Genomic DNA, 26,779 nt, shown 5'->3' on the forward strand with positions numbered 1-26,779 from the left:
AATTATAACCTAGGTCGTCCTTTGGTAGTAGCTAGAATCTCTCTTTCTAGTAGACTAGTAGTATATCAATATAAATCCTTAGGGCCATAAATGTAATTTCTCATCATTTTGCCAATATTTCTTTTTTTTTTTATTTTAACACAACACAAAGCATATATTACCTAGGCTAAGCTCTAATAATTACAGCCTAACGTCCTGTGATTTGGAAGACCCCAAAATGCAAATCAAGGACTAAGTTACTAAAACCATAACAAACATAAAGATAGTTTTTACATCGAAAGGGATGGCAAAAGATAAAGCCAATATTTCTTAAGGTCTCATAGAAGTAAGATACAACCTTCAAAGGGACTTCACTTGACTTAATCTAGGGTATTCAAGGATGGTGCCGTCTACCAATTACCTTAGAAAACCCATATAAGTCGGCCATGCTGAGGAATACTTGACTTCACTTATTTAAATATTTACCCCCACCAATATTGAAAATCCCTTTTTTATAAATAAAAAAAAAAATGGAAATGGTATGACACTTTAATATGCATGAGTGCATGACTGCTACTATAAAAAATGAAATTAAGCCCATATTATCCAAGTTATTTGACAAACAACAATAGTTGCTGTAATTAGTGATTTCATACTTAATTACTCCTTAATTAGAAAGGCGTCGATCTATAATCATGCATTTAAGATTTAGAGTGAAGAGAAAGGAGGGGCAAACGGGGTAGCACAGAGGTGTTGAGAAAGGAGAGCAAAGAAGACAATTTTGTGCTCAAACCCCCATTTATATATATTTTTTACCAAAATCAAACGTTGGGAATGAGATACAAAAACCCATTTCTAGTACAATTTTGCCTCAACCTCAGAGCTAAATTTGACTAATGTTATTCATTTATACACATCTTCCTATGCTTCCCAAATAGGGAAAAAATAAAACTTTCCTGAATAACCTGTAATTAGGCATAAATCTAATTTAATCATTTATGACGACGGCCTTTTTATGTAATTGATTATCCTATTGATGATGTCTTGTATTTGAGCTACGAATAGTCACTCCATGCAAAAATTTTGTATATCCAAGAAAACTTAACTTCCCATCGGAGCTCCTAATCCAATCTCTTAAAATTGAATAAGCAGTAGGTCCAAGATTCAATTCCTGCATTAATCAGACATTAACAAAGAAGCTGAGAATCGCAAGAGTATGGAAACTTGACATGAAAGATAAATGTTGGGAAAGCAATACATACCCTGGCAAGCTCCTCAACGGTAATAATCCGATTGCCTTCCTGCTCAAAATGTTCGAAAGCAGTAGATGCAATCTGATCCCAACCTTCCCGACCTTCCAATTGATGTGTGCTGATCGCAGCAGCACAGAATTCATCAAAATCCATTTTTCTGTACGAAAGAGTTGTCATCTGTGCCAAATCAAATCAAAATATTAGGCATTCTCAAATGCAGTCTCAAATTTACGTAGCTCCAAAAAGGATAAAGTACCGTATTTAGGATATCAGGGACTCTAGATTCCTTCATTGCCTCAGTAGCATTATTCAAAAGTGCCTGGAATGATTTAAAAAAAAAAGATATCGTAATAAGAACAGGATTTTCGTGGCACGAACAAATAAAAGTAATAAAAAGGAAAAAGCAAAGCAACAAAAATAACCATTCTGAAGTTCTCAAATGTAACACGACCATCTCCGGTAGGCTCTAAAAGCTCAAACTCTGCTCTTAAGTAATACAACTCATCCTCAGTAAGAGCTTTGGAGAGAGCCTGCAGTTCCAAGGAGAAAGAAAAGAGAAAAATAGTTATTTATCAGATGAAATCAGTTATAAAGAGGCTTGAAATTTTGAAGAGATCCACAGAATTACTAGTATCAAAGAATTCTCAGGCTAACTTAAACCTAAGTTAAGCATCTATTATTCATGAGTTTGACTAACAATATTCTAGGACAATTTGATGCTATAGTAACAAATCAACAACAGTACGATGAGAAAATCAAGTCAAATATCACCAAGTCAAATTGACAGAGCATGTACAAGTTCATGCATGCTGTCAAAATTAACCAGATAGAGCATCTAGATATTCATTCTTGAGAGAAGGTTCTCCTATTCTGATGGACAGCTGCCGTATGGGATGACCATAACTAGGCTAGTCCAGGGGATAAAAAGATGCTCCCCTAAAGAACAAGGTTTTACAGGCCCGACACATAACAGAACTCAAAAAAGGATCATCAAATGGCTACATGTTTGCAAAAGTCACGCAAAAAACAATGCAACAAGTAGGATGGTTGCAAAGAAATACCTAGGTAGTTTACATCAACAGTTTTATGTTTAAAAAGTACATTGACACACTAAAAACATTGAAGAGATCCTATATCAACACAACCCTAAAACCTTTGATAATGAGCACTTGAAGACATGAAATAAGAGCTCTTCACTCCCAACAAAACCCCCCAGGCCCCAACCTTCAATAGAACTATAAAACAAAAGACATAAATGCAAAGCTGTGAAACTAAGTCAGACGAATCATCAAGCCAATGAAGTGAGTGAACTTCCTTTACAAGTAAGCTAGGCAAATTTTAGCTGGCGAACAGATCAATCAGCAAGAAGTAGTATCATGTTTGGGAAACACTTGAGCAACAATAATAGAAATGTTTGAGGTACAATTTAGGGAAGAGGATTTCTTTAAAATCAGTATGGAAGAATATCTACAGTTAAAATTCAGAGTATATATTAAGCAATCCAATTCATTCAATAATTATACGGGGACATTGGAAAGACCACAAGCCACGGTCCACAATCTGACCTAAATTCTAAGATGCATTAGTGACAGAGCAATCTAATGAGCAGAGCAATACCTTCAATGCAGCCCGTTTAAAAGGAGTTGCATGGAGATATGACTTCACCAATTTATAGATCAATATATCTAAAGGAATAGGCTGGTTTTTGTCACGCAGCCAGGGATGAGCTGCACAACACAAAAGCATTCCTTCAGAAAAAATGTTACAAAAAGCCTTTAGGATAAGCTTCATTATTACATTCAGAACATAAGTTTACCAAGATAGAAGTCATTATAAAGCAGATTGACTAAGTAAAAGACTTACTCAAAGCTTGGGCAGCAGTCATCCTCTTCCTGTAGTCCTTGTTAAGCACTCTTTTTACAAAATCCTTAGCTTCAGGAGACACAGATGGCCAAGGCAAATCATCAAAATTGGGCTCCGCTCTTAGCACAGCACGGAAGATTCCTGATTCAGTGCGTGCCCAGAAAGGCCTGCTTCCACATAATAATATATATGTGATAACACCAATGCTCCACATATCTCCTTCAAGGCTATACGATCTATGAAGGACTTCAGGTGCAACATAGTAAGCACTTCCCACGATATCATTTAGTCTTTCATCTGCATTTATAACAAACATGCACTGAGTGGAAAAAGGAAAGAAAGTAATTTCAAAGCCCTGAGAGATCTTCAAGTGCATGAAAAGGAGAACGAGAAAAACCCAAGAGTTCTAAATTGACTTATGAGTAGCATACCCAATCTTTTATTCCATAAACATCATAAACCACAAACACATGCATATGTGTGTGACTGTGTGAATGAGTGTGTCTTCCTATAAATACAACAGTAACTCTAAACCATACAAAGCTAAATATAGCATCTAGAAATGAAAAATAAAATAAAACAGACCGAAAATTCTCCAAACCTAATAAGTAACGGAGTAACCCCAGTCAAAAAGCTCTAGTAAACACTGTTAGTATCTTTGGCAAAGAGCACAATTATCGTATAGCCAAAATCGGTAACTAAAACGATTAATGAAGATCAAGATAAAGCAATCACCACAAGTTGATAATCCACTGAGAGATTAAGAAATCCTAAGTAACCCATTTTTCATTGGCAGCTAATATTTTAAGAATCCTTAATCCCCGCATAGCATAAATAATCATGATGCCAATTTTGCATATATCAGAACAAAGATGGTAAATATCTTCGAGGACTACTACCAGATTAGTCTAATTATTATAGTACATATAGATAGCTGGTTTTAATATTTAAAAAAAGCAAGACTTGGTTTGTTTACAGAAATAGAACCCACAAAAAAACGCGGAGATCTTCAACCCTAAAAAAATTTCATAATTGTTACCTGGCCTAATAAAATCAGAGAGGCCAAAATCAATTAGCTTCATGTCAGCATCTTCACTTTTAGACGTAAATAGGAAATTCTGTATAGGAAGCAAATTGGTTAGTTGAAAAGTTATAGACAAAAAAAGCATCAAGTATCAAACAAATAACAAGTACACAAAAGCAACCTCAGGCTTCAGATCACGGTGCACAACACCCTGAAGATGACAGAATGATACAACATTCAGAATCTGTTTGATAATGACCTTCGCATCTACCTCAGGGTACCTTCCACCTCTGCAAAAAGAATATCCCTTTACTCCCAAGAAATCTCAGAATCTCCTAAATAGAATCTAGTGCTAATAAGAGTTAATGTTACCTGGACAATATTCGGTCAAGTAATTCACCGCCTTCACATAATCTGACATAAAAGTAAAATCCAATACTTCAGACCCAATGTAATCATCACTATTAAAATGTTGGTGTAGCTTAATGACAGTAGTTCTCAATCACTATAGCCCAATGCATCCAGCGGACCAGCCCCATTTATACAGTTAAAAAGTTTCACAGTAACAAATATAGAAATTGAATTTTCAAAAATTCGTCAATGAAAACATTAGAATTTCCTATTATTTTTCACCCAATCAAACACTTGAAGGCCATCCACATGATTCAATAGATGGGTGGAGAAAATCTTGAAAACTGAAAATTAGTCTTTCATCATGTACTAATGGAAAGCATAGAAATATACAGCTCAAGAGAGAAGACATACTCCATGACAATGTATACATTGTTTGAGTCTTCGCATGCATCGTAAAATTGGACCAGATGCTTATGCCCTGAGAGGGCTTTCAGGATTTTGACTTCCCTCCGTACATCTTCTATAGATATTGCCGTAGTCATCTGCTCAATAAATAGCATTTATTAACTTATAATTATTCACCATAAAGGGGCAACCCTAGAAATATGAACAGAAGTAAAAGGCATTTTTAGAACAAAATCAGTGAGTTGTCATCTTTACATGAACTGAAGACACTAATTATACCAGAATTAGTCCAAGAAAACAAGAACCAGAGGTGACGTAGATAAAGATATTGCACATCTCAGGATTACATATGCACATGAAAAGCCATCTTAACATAAACATCTTGCAGAAAAATCGGCATACTAAAGAAGCAGTCACAAGAATCAAGGTTGTTCAAAATGAACTTGCATAAGTATGCCCTGAAAGCTAACCTCTAGACTAATAGCATAATCAGATAATCTGATATCCGACATAGTACCCATAGTCAAGAGAAGTCAAAAAAATGTGCAACGCATCCACTTAATTTAAAAGGTGGATAAACACACACACTCACGCATGCGTGGAAAAAATAAATTTAAAAATTCCTAAAAGAGGACGAAATTTCCTAAATCTATTGCAAGACGCAACCACAAAACCACCCAAAGGTTACTAATAAAGTTACCAATTTTGTCTTGACCTTCCCACGACAAAGATTTCTTAGCTTTAGTCCTTAAATCGTAAGTCATAGTTAGGAAAAAATAAATAAATAAATTTTTTAGTTACTAACATCTGTTTTCTTGCAACAATTGTCATTAATTTCAACCGACTCAAGGAATTAGAGTTTGTTGAATTTATTATCCGGCTACTAACACCTACCCTTACGATCATTCCGAAACTGGTTCTATTAAACCCTTGCAAGAGGAATGAGGGTAGTCCGTAGTTGACTAGTCTACTACTTCAAAACAACCGAGAACTATATCACAGTTTAGTTCAAGGCAATTGTTCTGCTCCACTGTCACCATATTTAGATGTAAAGACTCACATGAGCATATTCAACTTTGTAAATATGGATATAATTAATATAATTACTCCATGAAGTTATAGAAGAAACTACCAACCAATTCAAGTGACTAATTGCTCAAGCTTCAAAGTAGAATAACAATTATTATTCCTAACCAAGTACTACCTAAAGTTTTTCAAAGGGAACTAAATGTTACCAAAGATATAAACTTCATAATTTCAAAGAACTTCCATTTGAGCAAGATATCATAAAGATAAAGTACATCTCTGTTAAATACCTTCCTAGACTCTATCTCAACGAGATTCAATTAAGGTGGTGATTAAATTTGTTATCAAACCATGGCCTCTTTTTTTTTAGGTAAAGTTCAAGCATGCTTATTACAAATTAAGCCACTAAAGCATAAATGCTTTCCGGAAATTATCAATCCAAACATGTCCATCACTATCAAGTGTATCCCACCTTGCCAATAAGCGAGCCATGATATCCCCTGCCGCCAAAATTGCAACTTTGTTACACAGCAAAAAAAAAAAAAAAAAAAAAAAAAAAAAAAAAAAAAAAAAACAAGGGAATATTAATGCTAAGATACAAGAGCACGTTCCCATCTTATTGCCCCACTACTAGTTACCTACCTCACTCAGTCTCCTATATTTTCTAGTAATTAACATTTTTTAACTAAAGATTTTAGACTATATATCTTGACAATAATTTTTCACTTAATATTATTTTCCTTGAAAAGTTACTACTGCTTTTACGCGGAAAAAAAAAAAAAAAAAAAAAAAAAAAAAAGAAATCCATATGATTCTCTTGGAAAAGGTTCTTCAACTAATAATGACAAAAGTCAAGCGTAAATTGAAGTTATAAACGCATGCAAACCCCTTACAATTAGCATAAATTGTGAATTCGTGAGTGTTGGGAGACCTTTCATGTGAAAAGTATTACACATACAACATCTTATTCATTTAATCTAAAGTTCTCCATGCATCTCGGTACAATAACTCCTGGATGTGAGTAACTTTCAGCCAAAATATCTTATATTGCTAACCTTCACATCTTACGGACAAGAAATACACCTGTTGAGCTTCATTCAGCCCTTGTGCTTTCCATTTTATTTCAGCAGAGAGAGATTGTCTCAAGACTTTATAAATATCACATGAACCCATGTACGCATAGAAGGATTTATCACATTGAATCAAGGATCATGTCCCAGACCTGCCCTATCCTTGATGAATGGGAAAGGTGATTCAAAATGTCGTTGATCCTAGGGCTGGGCAAAGAAGCACCCTCAAAGTTCATGAAACAAACCCCTGACAATAAAGGGCAAACCTACCTAAGGGACAAGTTGTAGTCTATTAGGCTGTTGCTTTCTACAGGTTACTCAAAGTAGAGTTTCCTCTATACATAACTCTGTCTCAAGGAAAAAATGTTAAATAATCTTCTCAATTCATGGAACGTCCTAATGTTAAATAATCTTCTCACTTCATGGAACGTCCTAACGTTAAAAAATCTGACTGGCTAGAAGAAACCGGATTTTCTTTATCTGGAGTGTATCCCAAAAATAGTTAGCTGACCCTCTATTAAGCAAATGGTAAGCCTAAAAAACATCAATTGGGCTGAGATAGAGGGAATGAGATGATAAGTAATGTCAATGACTGGTAGCATCTGCAGTGAATATCCATTACCATTATAATTACTTGCCTTGTGAGTTAAGACAGCATAGAATTAACAAGAGTGTTCGGAAATAACCTAAATCACCAGTCATAACACTACAACTACTCATAATTCACACTTATAAACAGCAACTTCATGGCTGATGCTTAAGGCCAACTACACGAGTATTGCCAGCTTCACAATGTTTGCAATATCAAGTTTAGCGAATTGAGAAAACAACTTCCCACACAAGCATTCAAATTTTATTGGTTTTCTTATCAGATATCAAGTAAAAAAAGCAGTTTGCGAAGCCAGTAATATTCTAAAAACAGTATACAGACCTGTTGACTTGTTGAGCATGCCTCGGTTAGGCTACTGACCTACTTAACTAGAACAGAAGACAATCAATCTCACACACCACTATTTTCTTTTCTTTTGAAGGTTAGAAACTTAACTAGTTCCGTTTAGAAAGATGAAAACTAAACATTAACATGCTCCACTAGCAAAAGACAATAATTTGAATCCGATCTTAAACAGCATCCAATTACTGGCTTAAATCACAAGATTAGCTGATCAATACCCAAAACCAATAAAAACACAACGCAAAAAAATTAAAATATGACAAAATCTAAACGTAGTCAACATCAACCATCATTATCGATCATTATATCATAGTAACAACATAATTCTAGCAATAGAATTTTGACATTGAAATAATCATCAAAGACTTATTTTTATCAAAATTGTCACAAGGGACCAGTTATTTGAACCCTCAAATTGAAAGTAGTACAAAATGAAGAAAGGAACACAATCTATAGACGAACACTAATAAGACCCAGTAAAATACATCTCTTCCCTCCCCACAAAAAAAAAGATTCAATAAAATCCAGCAACATCGCCATCATAAATACAAATTTTATTTTATTTTTTGACTCATAAATATTATACTCCCCAAATTAACAAAATAAAGGACATTATAAGAAACACAAACAAAATCACAGAAATTGACGTTGTCATTAATCACATTATATCAAAATTATCCGAAATTTCAATTCTATGATCACGAAATTCATGACCCAAATAAAAACAGAATGAAAACAATAAATCACCTTGGCCTTGGAAATGATCTTAACAGCAACAACTTGATCCTTAAGCTCTCCTTTCTTCCCTTTGGCAGAACAAGTATGACCGAAATGCCCTCTCCCAATCTCCTTCCCCAATTCATACTTTGCCCCAAAATTCTTGCCATACCCAAAACTCTTATCCAACAATTGCCCTCCTTCATTCCCACCGTCCTCCGGTATCGGCCCCTCTTTCGGCTTCGCATTCCCAAGCCGCTTCGCCAACGACGCTTTTATATGCTTCGCCGGAGACGGCGGCGGGAACGGCCTCCTAAAAAACCTCCTCGGCGTCGACCTCGCCGGCGACGGAGTCGGCGGAACTCCAGCAGGATACGGACTCGGCCACGGCGATGATCTCGCCGGCGTATTCCTTACCGAAGGATTATTCGCAACTTCCGACGCCGGAAGTGGCGATTGAGGATGAACACCACCATCTTCACCGGAAGACGGAGCAACTATCGTCGTGACAACATCACCATTTTCTCCGGCGACGGCTTTACCGTAACACTGCCCCATTTACCGTAAACGATTCCAATTTCTCACTCCTAATTCCGCCGTCAAAATCAAAAACCAAAAAATAAAAAAAATTCAAAAAAAACCTAGTCAAAGTGAAGTAAACATCAAACGGTTGGGGGTTAAGGTAGGGTTTTAAAAATTAAGTCAATCAAAGAAATGAAACAGATCTAAAGCACAAAATCGGAAAAACTCACCGGAGAATCGATCTAAACAGCGTTGAAATTACAGTAAACGGGCGAGATTACAGAGAGACGGGATCATAGTGAATGAAGAAGTGAAGTCGAATTTAAAGAAAGAAGAGAGAGAATCAGAGAAGATCTACTCCATGATCATGGAAATCTGAGAGTATCAGAAACAATTTGGATTGTGATTTTCTCTCTCTAAAAAGGTTGATGATGATGAAGATGGTGGTGCTGGCTGGAGGAGTTGGGTTTGTTGTTGCTTCTTCACTAAGGGGGTTGTTATTTGTCGCTCCCATTTTACCGGGTAACGCTCCCCTTTTTTCTTGAAATTCCAATTTTACCCCTAATAATAATAATAATAATATTAATAATAATAATAATTAAACATATTACTAATAATCATATTAATACAACAAAATTACATTAATTATCAAATACTAAATCACAACAATAATCACAAGACATATGTTGATAAACGTACTTAACAATTTTTAAAAAAAAAAAAAAAAAAAAAAAAAAAAAAAAAAAATTTGGGACATCCGCCTAAAATTTCCGGATGTCCCTAGGTACATCCGCCTAAAATTTCCGGATGTTCCTAGGTACATCCGCCTGAAATTTCCGGATGTACCATGGAACATCCGGATTTTTTAGGCGGATCCCAACTTCCGCTTGAAATTTCCGGATGTTCCATGGTACATCCGGAAATTTTAGGCGGATGTCCTACTTACCGAAAATAAAAAAAAAAAAATACTTACAGAATGATCCGACGCATTCTCCGGCGTACGTATGTTCCACTCGCCGTCCATGACCCAAGACCCGTCGAAAAATTTAACGATTTTTGAAAATAGAAATTTTAGGTGGTCGTGGGGACCGATTTGGTTGCAAGGTCGTGGGGACCGATTTTGGGAAGCTCGGGACAACAATGTCGTGAAGTAAGGGTACCGTTTCATGTATGGTGTCCAAATGGGGAACAAGTTCATTTTTATAACCCATATTGCATAAAGGGCATAGTGGTAATTTCAAGAAAAAAAAGGAGCGTTACCTGGTAAAATGGGAGCGACAAATAGCAGTTGAGTTCACTAAACTCTTTAACTTTCTCTCTCTAAAAAAACTAAAGTTGTTTTGGATTTTGTCTTTTTCAACCTTTTTTTTTTTTAAATTTTAACGCCAACGAGGAAAAAAGGATGAAATTATAATTAAATAAAAAAAGGGGATAGTAGAGCCGTAGAGGTGGGTGGATTAGGTGGGGTTGGGTGTAGGAGAAGATGGTGAGACTGGGTTGTAACTGGGTTAAAAGGACACGTGTCGGAAGGAGAAGTGAGGGTGTAGGGGAATAGAGTGAGGGTGAAGAGTAGAGGAAAAAGGTGACGCGAGTAAGGGCAAAGCGCATGCATCGAAGGTTCGAAATGAGGGAAAAGAGTGGCTGGCTCCCCGGTTTTCACTTTTCAGTTATATTGGTGTCAGGAACCTTGTTTATTTTTACGTGGCTTTTTCTTTTTCTTTTCTTTTCTTTTTCAGTTTTTGTCTTTGCATTTTGTTTTTGTTTTCAAATTTTAGTATGTTGCTCTCGAATTGAGTGAATCACTCAACAATTTATGACTACAAACTTGTTTTTTGCTGAATTGGTAGAATTGTTGAGCTTCTCTTTTGTACTCTCTAAATCCTCATAATTATATTCTCACATTCTAATATTTGTAGTTTTGTAAATTGTACACCTATAAGGCTATAATAGTACGGAGTATTAGTTTATTTGGACATAATTTCAATTTGTTTTAGTCCAATTCATTTTCACTCAATTCAATTTAGATCATTTCAGCACACAAGAATTGTGTTTTGATCCCCCCCCCCCCCTCTTTGTATGCATAGCATGCATTTAAATTAGTTGTTCCGGAATGATAGTTTACAACAAGCATTAAACGTTAAAATAACTAAAGCACACGTGTTTTTGTCGTTTTAGGTAACTATGCTTATAATTATTCATGCTTTTAATGTCCTGAATGGTTGTTCGATTTGACATAAATGCATTGAGATTTTCATACTAAAGCAAATACATTGACACACGTTTGGTTGAAACTATATTGAAAATTTATCAACAAAAGATAATGATATAAACATGATTCAATCACAAGTCTTGGATTCAACCTCGAAAACTTGAAACTCCCAAAACATTTCACATAGACAATGATATAACCATATTACAGTGAAACTTGTACTTCTCATGAAAAAAAAACAATTAGTAACTTATCTAACCCCCCCCCCCCCCCCCCAAAAAAAAAAAAAAAGAAGAAAAAAAAAACCAACTTTGCATATCCTTGAGCTCGATTAGCACGTTAAGTAAAACTGAAATAACATTGAAAATAGCCTCATAAGCACTGCGAGTCTGCAACTTTTTATTTAAAGAACTTCTTCACACATTTAACTATTTTAACACAAGCAAGTAACAAGTTTTTCAGCTATACACTAAGTCCCTGTTCCGATTTACTTAACTGAACTGAATTGAAGTTATTTGAACTGATTAGAGTTGAACTGCACTATTGGAACTGAGCTGAATTATTTATGAGAGAAGAAAATTAGGAACTGAACTTATCTGAACTGATTGGAGCTGAACTGAACTGAATTATTTACGAGAGAAGGAAAATAGGAAATGAACTGAACTGATTGGAGCTAAATTGAACTGAACAGGACCCAATACAATATGAAGTATAGTATTACTTTACGGTGTATTATGGGCGTATTATATGGAGTAATTTTTAACAGATATGTGTATTATACTTTAAATTGAAGATTATTTAGGTTAGTCTTATTAATTGGTACTACTTATCTTAATTATTGGTTTATTGCCAATTGCACCGCACCGCACTTTACTCAACTATATATGAGATTAGTTGAACGCCTCTTGCCAACAAAGGCAATAAATAATCTATCAAAGAAGATCATCAAAGTGAATGAGGTTAACTATGAATTATATAAAGTAAGTGTTCAGTCCTGCAAGGCACTCATCAACACATACTATTTTGGAAGATTAGAAATTAAAATTAACGGTATTGGTTATCATTGTCAAAAAGACTGGTACAACAACTTAATTATTATTTATGAAAATGAAAACTCATCGAATTGAATTAAGTTTGTGTCAAAAAAAAAAAAAAAAATTGAATTAAGTTTGGTTATACTACCTCCGTTACAGGTTATGTGCAACGATTTGACATAAAACAGAGAGGAAAAATGTCTAATCGTTGCACACTTGCACATGCATAACCTGTAACGGAGGTAGTATAAGTATATACGAGTACCTTTTTTTTTTATTATTAAATGGTTTGACATATACCTGAAACCTCAAATAAAATTGGAATTTTTTCTGTGCATTTCAGATTTTTGAAACATAAATAAATGAGCTTCAATGCAAGTCTCAAATACGGTTGCATTTAATCTTTTACTCAAATGATTGATACTCTCTTTTTTCTGAATAAAGGTTTTATACTTTGAATATTGTATTGTACTCCATTTTTTGTACGGAGTCATTATTTTGGTAAAATTATGAACCACTTTTTCCCTCCCGTATATCCTCACCATTTAATGCAATATTGTTTTTTTTTGTTGATGATTTAATGCAATATCCATTTAAAATGGTGTATTTTTTTATTTATTTAATTTTTATGTTAAGACATATACTCCTATGTGTATATGTATGTATCAATGTATGTAGTACAAGATTAGACCGATAGTCTAGCTGGACTCTGGATGTTTGGGTAATTTAGTTGAGGAATTGAATTTAATATTTTCCTCCACTCTTTTATTTTTTTTCTTCCCTTGTATCAAAGTCGTTGAGCTATAAACAACTCATTAAAAATATATAAAATATTACTCGTATCAAATTCAACAAGCATGCATTTTTAAAGCTAATTAAGCATGGCAGCTTGATCTTATACTTGGCCATTCAATCATAATATAAAATACGGAGTATAATGTCATATTCAAGTATTTCAATAAAGTAGCAAAAATATTTAGAATTTTTACTAAACTTGTCTTTGTCTTCTCAACAAAAAAATGAAATTTGGAGTAATAATACGGCGGATAAGCTAGGGAACAAGTCATTACATACTAAAAAAATAATTCATTATTATCCATAAATTTGGATTTGAATCTTTTACATAGTCAATTTATCTTAACCTTTATCGTAAACCAATCATTTATTGAAAATTTACAATACATACGTATGAAACAAACATTAAGCTAGTTAAAAAAAATAAAAATCCAACACGCCCGTGCACGACCAATAATAAGCCAAGCACAACATGCAACTTGAATAAGTAACTTTAATTTATTTCGAATTGAAGGTGGTGTTTATTGAATAGAACGAGCGTATTAGGTATATAATGGCCGGGTTTGGGGAAAAGCTGAAAGATAAAACTGATTGTGTTAGCTTATTTAAATTAGTTGATTGTGTTAACTGATTTGACTAACTTGTTTTATTAGCTTATTGTAGAAAAGTGTTTGGTAATTAGCTGATTGTTTAAAGTTGTTTGTTTATGTGTCAAGAGCGATCAAGATTGGATTATATGATTGGATGAAGTAAATCTCACAAAGTCACTATTAGAAAGAGCCATTAGTAAATATGGATTTAATAACGTAACATCAATGATAATGACATGAAGGGCGGTGTTTAACCTACCCGATAGAAATGATTGATGATATGTATGATGGCTTAAGTATATACTTATCGACTACGAAGTATTTTATTTATTGAATTAGCAGCAGCAAAGACAAGATTCTAAAAAGTGTATGTGACATTAGATTATAGCCACTCAAATTACATATTTTTATTAGTTAATTTAATTAAATAAAGTAGTGGTTGATAAGTGAACTCACTAAAGAGTTTATAAATAAATTTCTTATGATAAATAATTATTTGATGGTTAGAATCCATTAACAGTCCATATAGTAATACGTCCTTCGGGTTATAACTTATAAGTGATGGTAATAAAATAATTTACCAATTAAGATTGTAAGTATATGGACGAATTTACATGTTGTTTGTGGCCAAATTATAAATTATGATACTCATTTACATACCTTGGGATTAATTTATGAGGAAGGAACAACACAGAGCGAAATTGATTAAGAAATGAGAATTGGAACCTGCTAATCTGGCTAATTTGTGGCCAAATTCCAAATTGGATTTGGATTTACTCTTCTTTTTCTTAACTAAGGACTAGGAGTACTTTTTATAAGAGAAGGAAATTAGGAGCTGAACTGAGCTGAACTGAACTGACTGAACTGAGCTGAACTGAACTGAATTTCAACGTAAGAGAACAGGCCCTTAGTGATTGATAATATGAATTGAGAATAGGTAATAAAAATGGTTATACAGAGTATAATGCTCAATGAATGTACGAGTAGTATTTTGTTAGATTATACTCCAAACATAAAGACTAATTAATTAATTATAATCCAAAAAAGTCTTGGTCGGCTTAATTAAGGAAGAGGGCCATTGGGTATAGTTCGTTAGGTGTTCCTGTCAAACAGTCAATCAAACAAATTGACAAGCTGGTTTTTGGTTGGGAATTCATGAAGAGGTATTGTACACTCAGGACTCGGCTAGTGGCTAGTGTTTCAAGGTCCACGCCATCTAGAGGAACCAGCCAGTCAGCCACACGGGTGTTGTATAGTTTAAAGGCACTCCGGAGAAAATAATTTTGACCCATTTTAACAATTTAAAAATGGATAACATGGTTCAATGGTTCATTTATGGAATTATTTTTACTTTTTATCATTTTGACTTTTAATAAACAGTAGTATAAAGTTATAAATCTGTAAAAGTCAATTATTTTGTTCGCTTATAGAGTGCGTTCATTGCGTTGTATGATTTTAAAGAACCGATGTGACTTAAGTTATTCTCTCCTTCCCAATATTAATTTTATTAAAAATTTTATTGGCGAGTCAATAGATGATTAATGTTTGATATGTAATGTAGTATCTAAACAATGTAGTTTGTAGTATACTTGTTCTCTGTAGTAAATAAACTAGCTATAACAGAAAGGAATTGTAGGTACTAGGGACTATGCTAATTGCAATGAAATCATTGAAATGGGAAATTCTGTAGAGACCCCATTAAAAATGGGATGATATTTTAGGGAATGAAGGAGTATCCCACTAATCCCAGAATTCCAAATCTTCAAAAAGCCCATTTATCCGAGATTCGATTAAACTCGGAAGAAATTCAGACACAAAAGTTGGGCTAATTATTTTAAAGTCTTTGGTCAAATTTTCAGGCTTAATGTACTTCAAGCTATGTTTTTTAAAAAATAAAAAATATATATATTCTAGTTCTAGACTATAATTGCACCAAGCCCAACTCAAAGCCCAAAGTAATTGGGCCTTTTTACTGGTATTTTAACCATAACAGTTAATAATATTTAATTAAATAAATTAATCACTAAAGTTTAATTTACATTAAGATCCAGAACCAGAAGACAAGATAACAAAAAAATGGTGTCATGTGCAGGTCAAGAATTGGTATGACTAAAATAATGGTCCCGTTTAATGATAACAGCCCAATAACCACCAATGAAATGATCTTACATATCTTATCATTCTTGTTCTTGCACACTTGCTCATCAATTTTATTTTTTTATTTTTTTTATTTTATTATATAGATTTTGGTGCCACTACTTTAAATTAAAGAAACTCAAATTCCTTCAAATAGAAACATAAAAATAAAAATAGGTACAATTCATTTCTTAAGGAATCACAATAATAATAATAGGTACGATTTGTTGGCTTAACCCTCCAACAGATAGCTAATCCTAATCCCAATATTCGGATGGATAAGGTCATCCCAAATTTGCCTGCTCACCTAACTTACAATTTAGAGTTCCTTCATACATCAACTTCTCATTTTTGGAATTTTATGCATCTTCTTTAATATTTGATTATTCATTGTCACTCAATTAATTAAGTTTGACGTAATTAATATTTTTTTTTTCACGCATGCGCTTTATAAGTATAGACTTTACTAATTTAGTTCTTTCGACCAACTATGTATGTTATCTCACCTTTTCAATATGTTATTAATACTTTACTCAAAATGAGTTGTCTTTAATTGAACATCTTACTTGATAAGCTGATAGATAAACAAACGTATTTGATACGTGTTAGAGATAATATCGGAAAATATATGTGTGATGTATTTTCCGTATTGATCTTATTAGGAGAATAATATATTTAGGTTTATTACATGTTAAGATATTATTTAAGTATATCTTTTAGGAAGATTGTTTCCTATCTTATGTTCTTAGGTTTTGTATAAATACTCTACCTATTGATGAATAATAATCAAGCCATTCTATTCATTCTTCCTCTCTAATTTGTCATGGTATCAAGAGTAGGTTAGATCTCGGGATACTTCACAAAAATTCCCCCCTGCCGGTGGGTTAGAAAATTAAACTCACCGGCAGGATTCATAAATTTTACCCAAAAATTCCGCTGTGCAATTTTTTTTTTCTTTTTTTGTGAGTTTATTCGAGCATGATTTTGCTCCTTTGGATATGAATTTGATTTACTCTGAAAAAACCAATAAGAAATTTGAGTGTGGTTTACTCTAAAAGACCAATAAGAAATTTGAGTGTGGTTTACTCTGAAAGACCCAAAAGAAATTTGAGTGTGGTTTACTCTGAAAGACCCAAAAGAAATTTGAGTGTGGTTTACTCTGAAAGACCAATAAGAAATTTGAGTGTGGTTTACTCTGAAAAACTAAATATTTGATTGGAGCTTGGTTTTGCTCTGGAAAAACCACATATTGTTATATTTGCAGGTTCGAAAAGAATGACGTTCCTGTTTGATGATGACAGATGAGTTCAAAAATTAAAGATGAACGTTCTCATCATTAAAGAAAAAACAAAAATTGAAGGCGTGCATCTCGGCTTCAACAATTTGAAGAATTTCCAATCGCAACGTTCGTGTTACTGCCGTTACGATTGCGGGAGGGTGTTAGAGATAATATCGGAAAATATATGTGTGATGTATTTTCCGTATTGATCTTATTAGGAGAATAATATATTTAGGTTTATTACATGTTAAGATATTATTTAAGTATATCTTTTAGGAAGATTGTTTCCTATCTTATGTTCTTAGGTTTTGTATAAATACTCTACCTATTGATGAATAATAATCAAGCCATTCTATTCATTCTTCCTCTCTAATTTGTCAGATTCTAACTTGGGGGACCAAGCCTTAACCTTTGGCAATCAACACGAGTTTGCTGATCTAACATGGTATCCGAGCCAAAAAAGGGTCTTGTATCGTACTGATGATCGTGTTCCCCTCACTACTAAAGGGGATGCTCTCAATGACTTCACTGGATTTCGCCCAACACTTTCATCTGCGTTAGCGGTCATTCGGTCCTTAGGTACGCATTTCAAACTTCTAAATTTTAAATCACAAAAAATTAAACTAGTTATTTTTTATTGCAACAAGACTTTTTTGATTGGCAAATTGACATCAAAGGAGAATCAAGAATCAAGAGCAGATGCTGAAGGCAAATGTGTTGCTGCAACATTAACAACATCGTTACTCCGGATCAATGCATTTGGACTAACAAACAATGGTAATTTTTTATTCTACAGTCCAAGAGTATTTTTGTGTATGTATATGATCAATAACTTCAAAACGTATGCCTTGAATGTTAACAAGGAATCGTCTTTACTGGCTACCCGGTGGTGGGATACCAAAACCGACTCCAATCATCGGGAACATGCCTAGACAGCCTAAACGACGCGCTTATCACAGCATGCCCATGGGACTCAAGAGTTAAGGGGGAGTTCTTCCACCAAACCACATTTACTATTGGCATGACTAAAGTGAAAGCCTTCATACAAGATGTCCAAAAATTGGTATCTCTAGAACCTAAATCCTTTTGCGGAACTGAGGAATACAACGGTATCTTAATGAGGTATGTTAAGGCCTCATCCGCTTACCTTGGAAAGGAAGAAGATGGTATAGATTTTGACATGACCTATTATCGAAGCAAGGATCCCCTAGCACCACGACTCTTCGAAGATATACTTGAAGAGCTTGAACAAATGGCGATGTTTAAGTATGGAGGATTGCCACATTGGGGGAAGAATCGGAACTTGGCATTTGAAGGCGCGATCAAGAAGTATAAGAATGGAGGGAAGTTTATAAGAGTTAAAGAGAGGTTTGATCCACAAGGATTGTTTTCGAGCGAGTGGACTGACCAAGTTCTTGGGCTAAAACAAGGGTTAAGTATTGTTAAAGAAGGATGTGCCCTTGAAGGTTTATGCATTTGCTCTCAAGATAGTCACTGTGCCCCTAACAAAGGATACTATTGTCAACAAGGAAAAATTTACAAGGAAGCAAGGGTTTGTAGTAGAAGAAAATCTTAATTTGGCAACTTTTGTAAAATCATAGTGTATGGTATACAAAAGATTGATACAATTCTGATCATTCCCTTTCTTATCATCAATTTTTAGATGGCCTGTATTTATGTTAGATTAGCCTGGTAGATGAGGATATGTAAGAAGTGATTTCTAATAAGCACCAGGCTAAAATCTAGCAGCTTGATTGGTCCAAAGCTCAACTATCATTATTGGAAGCAACGTCTGATTAGTTACGTCTTTCTTTCACATTAAGTGCTATCTTTGTATGTCATTATCACCGATCTAATGACTTTCCATAGTCAATTTAATTTGTTTAAAGCACATTTTAAAAGGTGCCAAATTTCAATTTCTTATAAATAGTTTATGGCAGACATTTATTAAAAAAAAAAAAAGAGGCATTTAATATTAAAGAAGGCAAATAAGTAAATAATTATTTTAGAGGGTGTATAATACGAAGTAGGTATTAGGGATTAACACGTTTTGAATAGAGATTAAAAACGTCTCTAACTTTTTAAAAGGGAGTATGGATTAACACGTCTTTAATAGCCAATAACTATCCGTACGAAACCCATAAATTTTACCAAGGGCAACCAGAGATCTGTGGTTGTTGCTTGCAACACACTTCGCACCATAATAATTAGCAGTACTGATTTATTAATCACGGACGACAGCAATGTAGTGAAGCACTGTCAAAACGGTTTACCAGTTCGGGTTCGGTTCGGTTTGAAATCGATTCGGTATTAAATTGGGTCGGTTTGAAATCAGTTTAAGTGTCTCACGTGTCGGTTCCAGTTCGGTTTAAATAGTCATCGGTTTGATTCGGTTTCGGTTTATTCTTGAGCGGTTTTAATTCGGTTCGGGTTGTAAACAGTCCGGGTAGTAAACGGTTCGGTGCAGACGAGTTGCAGTTTGTTAACGGTTCGGTGTAAACGGTTTTTAATCCCGGTTCAAACAGTTTCGGGTTAGAAACAGTTTGGTTCCTTTTCGGTTCAGTTTATTACTAGTTCGGTTCTTTTCGGTTCAGTTTATAACAGATTTGGTTCTTTTTCGGTTCAGTTTATAACTGGTTCGGTTCTTTTTCGGTTCAGTTTATGACAGGAGGATTTTTAGTGGCAGGAAGATATTTTATATTATGATAATAATTTGGTAGGAAGATATTTCATACTGTGATAATAAATTTTCAATAAATATTAATTTGGTAGGAAGAATTTTTTTACTATGATAATTATATTTCATTTAAAACACCTTTTAACTTGATTTTAATATTCTCCTTATAGTAAGCAGTTTGTAGCCGATTCGTTTATAAGCGATCCGGTTCATAAATGATTCGGTTTGCAAGCGGTTCGGTTTATATACAGTTCAGTGCAAACGAGTCGCGCGGGTTGTTAACGATTCGGTGTAAACGGTTTTTATCGCGGTTCAAACGGTTTCGGGTTGAAAGCGGTTTCGGGTTAGAAACAGTTCAGTTCTTTTTCGGTTCGGTTTGATTTCAGTTCGGTTTAGAACTGGTTCGGTTCATTAACGGGTTCGGTTCTTATACGGTGTAACGTTATTCGGATCGGATCGGTTTCGGGTTTATTCACATACGGTTTGGGTCGGTTTTCGGTTTCAAAAAAACGGTTTTTAATCGGTTCAGTTCTCATTTGGGTCAGTTTATTTCGGGCAGTTAAACGGTTTCGGTTTGAAATTTGAGAGCACTAAGTGTAACAGTATTTTAAGGCCAAATTTCGTATAACTTGTAGATGCAAGTAATTAGACCCTGAATAAGATAGTATGCATATTTTTTTTTTTAGCAAATTAATGAAATATTTCGCTTTCTTACACTCATAAATGAACAAAAAATATATAATAAAAATTGATTTCTTAACCACTCCCAAGTCCCAACCCATCCATATTCCATAACTAACGTGCATATATACAAGGGCTTCCAAAAAAAACTGCCATGCCTGCAAAAAAAAAAAACCTAACCATGTATATTTATACGACTAGTTATTACTAATATGGAATTATCTTAATAAAAAATGACGATGTATAAGTCCAAGTGTTGTTTTCTTCTTCTAATTAGCTATTACTTGCTTCAATGGTATTGTACCACTGTTACCTGCAATTGTGTTGCTCCGGAGGATCCAATCAAATGCTCCTCCGGCAACTCCAACTGTATCATCACAAACTCTCAAGAGTCCTTCCCTGATCGAAGCATCTGTCGGGCAGCTGATGTCGTCTATCCTACCACCGAAGCTGAGATCATATCAGCTGTGTCTACTGCAACGATGAAAAAGAGAAAGATCAAGGTATGTACATGTTACACCACATTCGTACGTGCTCACTTGGTCAGTCGGTCTATAGTCTCCAACTCTCGGATCCATGACCAATATTTTATGAAATTTTTCGGCTGCTGAATGTTCGAACTTCGAAGGATTGATCAAGCCAAGTATATAGCATAGTTTTAATGTGATGTCATTGCGTCATTCATGTGTTATTAGATCATATTATGAGGCATATATAAGCTGTCAATGCTATCATATGCACGTTATCTTCTGCCTATCACACTGATATGTTTATTATTATTATTCAACTATATTGATTTGTATTAACACATTTATCGAACCCCAAATCGAATCGAACAACAAATCAACAATTGGCTTTGATCACTACTAGAAACAATGAAATTTTTTGACAAGCATTTGTGAAAAAGTGTTTTTACAAAATCATTAAATAATTAGCTTGTTAATTAACATAACATATAATTTATTTTTAGCAACTCTAAATCTCTGGTAAACTGATAACATTTAATTAGTTTCGTCACTGAAAAAGTACAAATAGATAATATCATAAATAGCAGTATTATGAAGTACTCGTGTACTATTATTCGAATTTTCAAAATATATTCTTTTGCATTATTATACATTAGTACGTATCATATTGATCAAGATTTTTAAGAATATAGCTAATGTTCCTAACTAATTTTTGGCCCGGGGGCTTGTAAAAATAATCATTAATTTCTTTGTATTTGCAAATATTATTGAACATTAAGATTCATTAATTAATGTGTTAAAAGGATATTATGGTTTAGTTGGCATAAAATAATAAAAATATTCTTTTATAAATGAAATGTGTTTTGGGTTAAAAGAAAAAACCTCTAAGATTGCTATGCATTTGTGGGTTACATATTATACCTTTTTTCTTTTTTTTTTCTTTCTTTTTTTTTTTTTTTTTTTTGAAAGAGGGTTATATATTATACTTATAAGTTATAACCTATACGAATTATTAATGAGTATATGAATTAATATTGTAATCATGTTGTTAAAATATACTCATATAAGTTGACAATTAAAATTTAAGGATTCATGAACACAAATACGAAGTAACTTATGATATAACTTCATTGTCATAAGTTGTGTCATTGAAGCAGTATTAAAGTTTAACTTTAATGAATGTGAGGTCAATTGATGATTGGCTATAGTATGATATAACGCCATATAAGCAATGACAACACATGGCAAGATTACAATCCTATAGAATGGTTCCTTGGACCACATATTTTTATTATGTCTTATGTAGTACCTCATTACCTACTCTCGTCATAACCGGTAAGTTAATCCTAATTAAGAGTTTTTCCAACTCTTGATAAATTTAAACTTTAGTAAGTTAAGTAAGGTACGGAAAACAATGAAATTTAATATTTGAGCTTTAATCTAATTTATCAGGTTCTATTAAATCTAATTTATTAGGTAGCAACCAGATATAGTCACAGTGTTCCAAAGTTGGTGTGTCCTGATGGGGAAGACAGTCTAGTCATAAGCACAAAAAAACTGAATGAAGTACTGAAAGTGGATAAGGAGGCTAAAACCATTACAGTGCAAAGCGGCATGACGCTAAAGCGGCTGATAAAGGAGGCGGCCAAGTACGAGCTAGTATTGCCCCATACACCATACTGGTGGGGCCTTACTGTTGGTGGGATGCTCGGAACAGGTGCTCATGGAAGCTCATGGTGGCTGAAAGGTAGTGCGGTTCATGACTATGTTGTGGAACTTAGGATCATTAGTCCAGGCGGTGATGAAGATGGGTATTATAAGAATCGTACGCTTAAGGAAGGTGATGATGATGATCTTAATGCAGCTAAAGTCTCACTTGGGGTTCTAGGAGTCATTTCTCAGGTACTATTCAAGCTGATCTTTGAAAGTCAATGCTATATATGCATCATTGAATAACTTTAATTAAGGACTCATAACCTTTTTTTTTATTTTTATTTTTTTATTTATATGAAGGTAACGTTCAAATTAGAGTCTCTCTTCAAGAGATCAATTACTTTAGAGGAAACCAATGACGACAGTGGCTTAGGGGAGGAGGCCTTAAATTTTGGCAAAAAACATGAATTTGGAGACATAACATGGTACCCTAGCCAACACAAAGTAATGTATCGTATTGACGATAGAGTTCCCTCCACAACTCCCGGCAATGGTGTCAATAACTATCTCCCTTTCCAGTCAATTGCAGCATCTCTGTTGGTAGCTAGCAGAAAAATAGGTAGTTTTTTTTCTACTTGATTCAATTAGAAATTATCAATGTATACAATCATGTAATGTCAGGAGAAAAACATGACATAACATCAATAATTGGAAGTATTTTTTTCATTTATTGGATACTAGATTTGCCTAATTGTGTCTCTGGTAATCTAATTAGCTACTTTCCTACGTACATTTTATATTTAGAGGAGTTGGCAGAAGCTATTAACTATGCTGATCTGAAATGTTTCGGGGGAAAGGCGGTATCAGCCACACTGAAGGGCATGGCATTCGGATTAACCAACAATGGTACTCATCTTCAACTCATTTCATTATTTTGGAATCTTTTTTTAGTAATGGCAAATAGCATGCTTGCTGAAGAACCTTCAGATTTTGACTAAACGCTAAGGCTAATCCAAGTTATACTGATGTTTAATTAGGTAAGAACTTTAAAGGCTACCCTGTAATCGGTTATCAAAATAAGCTTCAAGCATCAGGAGGATGCTTAACTCCAGGGTCTTGTTTACTCAAATCATATTGCCCGTGGGATCCAAGAATTGACGGCGAATACTTTTTCATCCAGGGATTTAGTATAGGAATCTCCAAAGTGAAGAACTTCATTCAAGATGTACAAAAACTAGTTGAACTAGAGCCAAAATCACTATGCGGCTTAGACATGTACAATGGCATATAATGAGGTATGTTAGCGCCTCTACAGCCTATCTTGGAAAGGACGAAGATGGAATAGACTTTGATATTCCTTTTTATCGAAGCAAAGACCCCATGGCTCCTAGGATGTTCGAGGACATACTCGAGGAAATCGAGCAGATGGCTATGTTTAAGTACAGGGGAATGCCTCATTGGGGAAAGAATAGAAATGTAGCCTTTGAAGGCGCGATCAAGAAGTACAAAGACGGCGAAAAGTTCTTAGATGTCAAGCAGAGATACGATCCCTCGGGTTTGTTTTCAAACGATTGGACAGACCAAGTATTGGGGCTTAAAGAAGGATTGAGCATTTACAGAGAAGGGTGTGCACTCGAAGGGCTATGTATATGCTCTCAGGACATTCATTGTTCTCCTAAAAAGGGGTACTTTTGTAAACCAGGAAGGGTCTACAAAGAAGCAAAGGTTTGCAGAAAAGTAAAATCTATTGGCATTATTTGAATTTACAGTCCAGTCCTAAGCTTGTTACATAGATAAAATTGTACCAAATTCAGTAATCAATACAAGAAATTAGCATTGTTAACAATTGTCTTAACACAGACACAATTCAATCTAAGAAACTTTTTGCAAATTTGATTATTTCTTGAAATAAAATTATGTTGGAGGTTGTCATTGTATGAAAATGTAATAAAAACAGTGAATTGAATCTATTATCACCAAAGTATTACTAGGGCTGTATAATTATCACAAATTACATAAATGGTTAATTGATTATTTTGATGAATATTTTACTATGAAGAGTACATACTCACATTCATGTGTACTTATATATATACAAGAAATTACACTGCAACAACAGCAAATTATATTGCATATACTGATATAGTGATATATATAAACTCCTAACTATATTTCCATTGTGTAAAGTGAAGGGCAAAATAGGAAGAAAAAACGAACTCACGCAGAGTGGCAGTTTTAGAGATTAGAGAATTGTTGAAGACGTTTCTCTAGTTCATCCAATCGGGTCGCCCAATCACTCTTCACGGATACGGGTCGGACCTTATCATAATCGATTACTTGTCTTTTCCCATTATTCTCTGCTCTCTTGAATTCGGCGGACCCTTTTTTCTTCTGCTGCTTCTTGGTGTTTGCTTTTTTGACGGTTGCTTTCTGCAAAGCCCTTAAAATATCCGACCCGCTTATCTCATTCCCATTGTCGGGCTTTTTTTGTTGTTGGCTTGGATTCGAACCTGTTGATGGGCCGGAATTGATGGTGCTGAGTACTACTTGGCCCAGCCCACCAACGTCTTGTGGAGAGGCGGTGGCGAGGATTGCCGGGTTTTGGTTTCTACGCCGTAACTGGGTGGTGGAAGGGGTTTTCGGCGGTGGTTGCGGGAAGGAAATGGAGGGTGTGTATGAAACAGGGGTTGTATTGGTTTTGGTTGGAAGGAAGGTTTGAGGGGAAGTGGTAACCCACATGGTTGTGAATAACCCACGGCCTAGAAATATCATCGACTTGGCATCATATAATTAAACCAAATTCAAATGGACTCCACATATTTGGTGCTTCCAAATGTTGTGTGGTTGTCCTTTGCCTTCCAAGAGTTCCAAGTTTCAACCAATACATTTTTTTTTTTTTTCTACGGGTTTTTCAACTTTATAACTCTAACTTTCCGTTTTCTACTATGTGCTCCTTTTTGAAAAATACACAATTTTTTTTTTTTTGATGTTTAGAGAGTCACAAGGGCGGGGGTGAGAATCGATTCCAGAATCTCCTAGATCGAGAGGGAAGCTCTAACCACTTGAGCTATCCCTCACTCTCTTAGAAATACACAATATAACCCTAAAATATATTTAGTTTCTATACGGTAACCTTCTTTAACAAATTTCGTTAGTGGGGCCCACTCTCCACTTAATAATATTTAGTTATCGATATGCGTGTAAAAATTGTTTCGTTAAAGGTTTTGGCCGGGGGTTATTTAATTGAGCTCTTATTTGGCAAAAAATAACGTAAATGCCTCATTTAGGCCATTATGGGTTTAATTCTACTATTGGGTTGATCCTCCTATTGACTATTGAGTACATTAATGGACTTAGTTAATAGGATGCCTAAAGTACAAACGTTTTGGCATCAAAAGTGTATGTAACAACAGACATAAGTTCTAGTCCTCACGATGTCCAAAAAAAATGCTCTAGTCCTAACCAAAAAAGATAAGCAAGAAACACAAATTACAAACATGAAACAGAGTCAATGTTGAACAAAAATAGACACAATTTTTCAAAGATACCTTATTAATATATTTGCATCATAATACGTTGGTAAAAATATCAATCACCAAAATTTCAAGAGCCCTCCTAAAATCATAGGTCCTCTCAATAATCAAATCAAATCAAATTAGTATCCTTGATCATTCTACAAACATACAGAAACTCTTGAATAATCTTAAACCCTCAATCCATGTTCTTTCCAAAAAAAACAGAGAAAACGAAATGAAACAATAAGAAAAATCAGCTAATTAAGTAGGTGAAACAAGCTGAGAACTAAGCGAAGATAATGGAGAAACAATACTATCAGAAGTTAAGCTACTACTACCCCGCCCACAATACCTTAATTCAAGCGAAACTTGCTTCTCGTATACTAGATGCCTGTAAAAATTGTCAATAAACGTCTCAGCATGCTTATCAATATCCAACTCTAAGGGATAACTTGTTGCACGTTGCAGTGTTGGAGGTGAGGAGGTGCTACTAGACCCCTCCGATCGACGACCATTATCTTCTCGTTCAGCATCATAAGCATCATCATCATCTGTATGAGAACCATAATGATCTACAA

The 26,779-nt window shown here is 34.5% G+C and overlaps 2 protein-coding genes and 1 pseudogene across 2 annotated transcripts; 2 read left to right on the forward strand and 1 right to left on the reverse strand.

The window, feature by feature from the left end:
* Positions 1–732: 732 nt before the first annotated feature.
* Positions 733–10,271, reverse strand: LOC145639690 (CDPK-related kinase 3-like). Its single transcript, XM_081691005.1, has 13 exons — positions 10,139–10,271; positions 9,396–9,726; positions 8,674–9,230; positions 4,885–5,015; positions 4,492–4,533; positions 4,301–4,409; positions 4,135–4,213; positions 3,096–3,392; positions 2,850–2,959; positions 1,655–1,762; positions 1,489–1,551; positions 1,242–1,409; positions 733–1,150 (listed from the first exon to the last, which is right to left on the reverse strand). Exons 3-13 carry the CDS (start codon positions 9,199–9,201, stop codon positions 1,010–1,012), a joined length of 1,776 nt encoding a protein of 591 aa, XP_081547131.1. The 5' UTR covers positions 9,202–9,230; positions 9,396–9,726; positions 10,139–10,271; the 3' UTR covers positions 733–1,009.
* A 5,598-nt stretch (positions 10,272–15,869) lies between these two features.
* On the forward strand, positions 15,870–19,038 carry LOC145640713 (putative truncated L-gulonolactone oxidase 7, mitochondrial). The gene is made up of 3 exons (XM_081691944.1): positions 15,870–15,896; positions 17,556–17,985; positions 18,072–19,038. The coding sequence occupies exons 1-3, from the start codon at positions 15,870–15,872 to the stop codon at positions 18,782–18,784; spliced, it is 1,170 nt and encodes a 389-aa protein (XP_081548070.1). The 3' UTR covers positions 18,785–19,038.
* A 1,761-nt stretch (positions 19,039–20,799) lies between these two features.
* Positions 20,800–25,514, forward strand: LOC145639691 (putative L-gulonolactone oxidase 4; annotated as a pseudogene).
* The last annotated feature ends 1,265 nt before the right edge of the window (positions 25,515–26,779 follow it).

The sequence above is a fragment of the Chenopodium album genome, chromosome 7, assembly GCF_948465745.1.
Source record: "Chenopodium album chromosome 7, dcCheAlbu1.1, whole genome shotgun sequence".
Taxonomy (NCBI): Eukaryota; Viridiplantae; Streptophyta; class Magnoliopsida; order Caryophyllales; family Amaranthaceae; genus Chenopodium; species Chenopodium album.

What these genes read in the sequence shown, in the direction of transcription:
- LOC145640713 (XM_081691944.1), top strand. Translation starts at nt 15,870, where the DNA reads ATGGTGTCATGTGCAGGTCAAGAATTG. An exon ending in CATGTGCAGGTCAAGAATTG is followed by an intron (nt 15,897 to 17,555) that starts GTATGACTAAAA and finishes ATAATAATCAAG; the next exon opens with CCATTCTATTCATTCTTCCT. An exon ending in ATTTGGACTAACAAACAATG is followed by an intron (nt 17,986 to 18,071) that starts GTAATTTTTTAT and finishes AATGTTAACAAG; the next exon opens with GAATCGTCTTTACTGGCTAC.
- LOC145639690 (XM_081691005.1), bottom strand. Translation starts at nt 9,201, where the DNA reads ATGGGGCAGTGTTACGGTAAAGCCGTCGCCGGAGAAAATGGTGATGTT. An exon ending in ACCGTGATCTGAAGCCTGAG is followed by an intron (nt 4,214 to 4,300) that starts GTTGCTTTTGTG and finishes CTTCCTATACAG; the next exon opens with AATTTCCTATTTACGTCTAA. An exon ending in TTAAACGGGCTGCATTGAAG is followed by an intron (nt 1,763 to 2,849) that starts GTATTGCTCTGC and finishes TTGGAACTGCAG; the next exon opens with GCTCTCTCCAAAGCTCTTAC.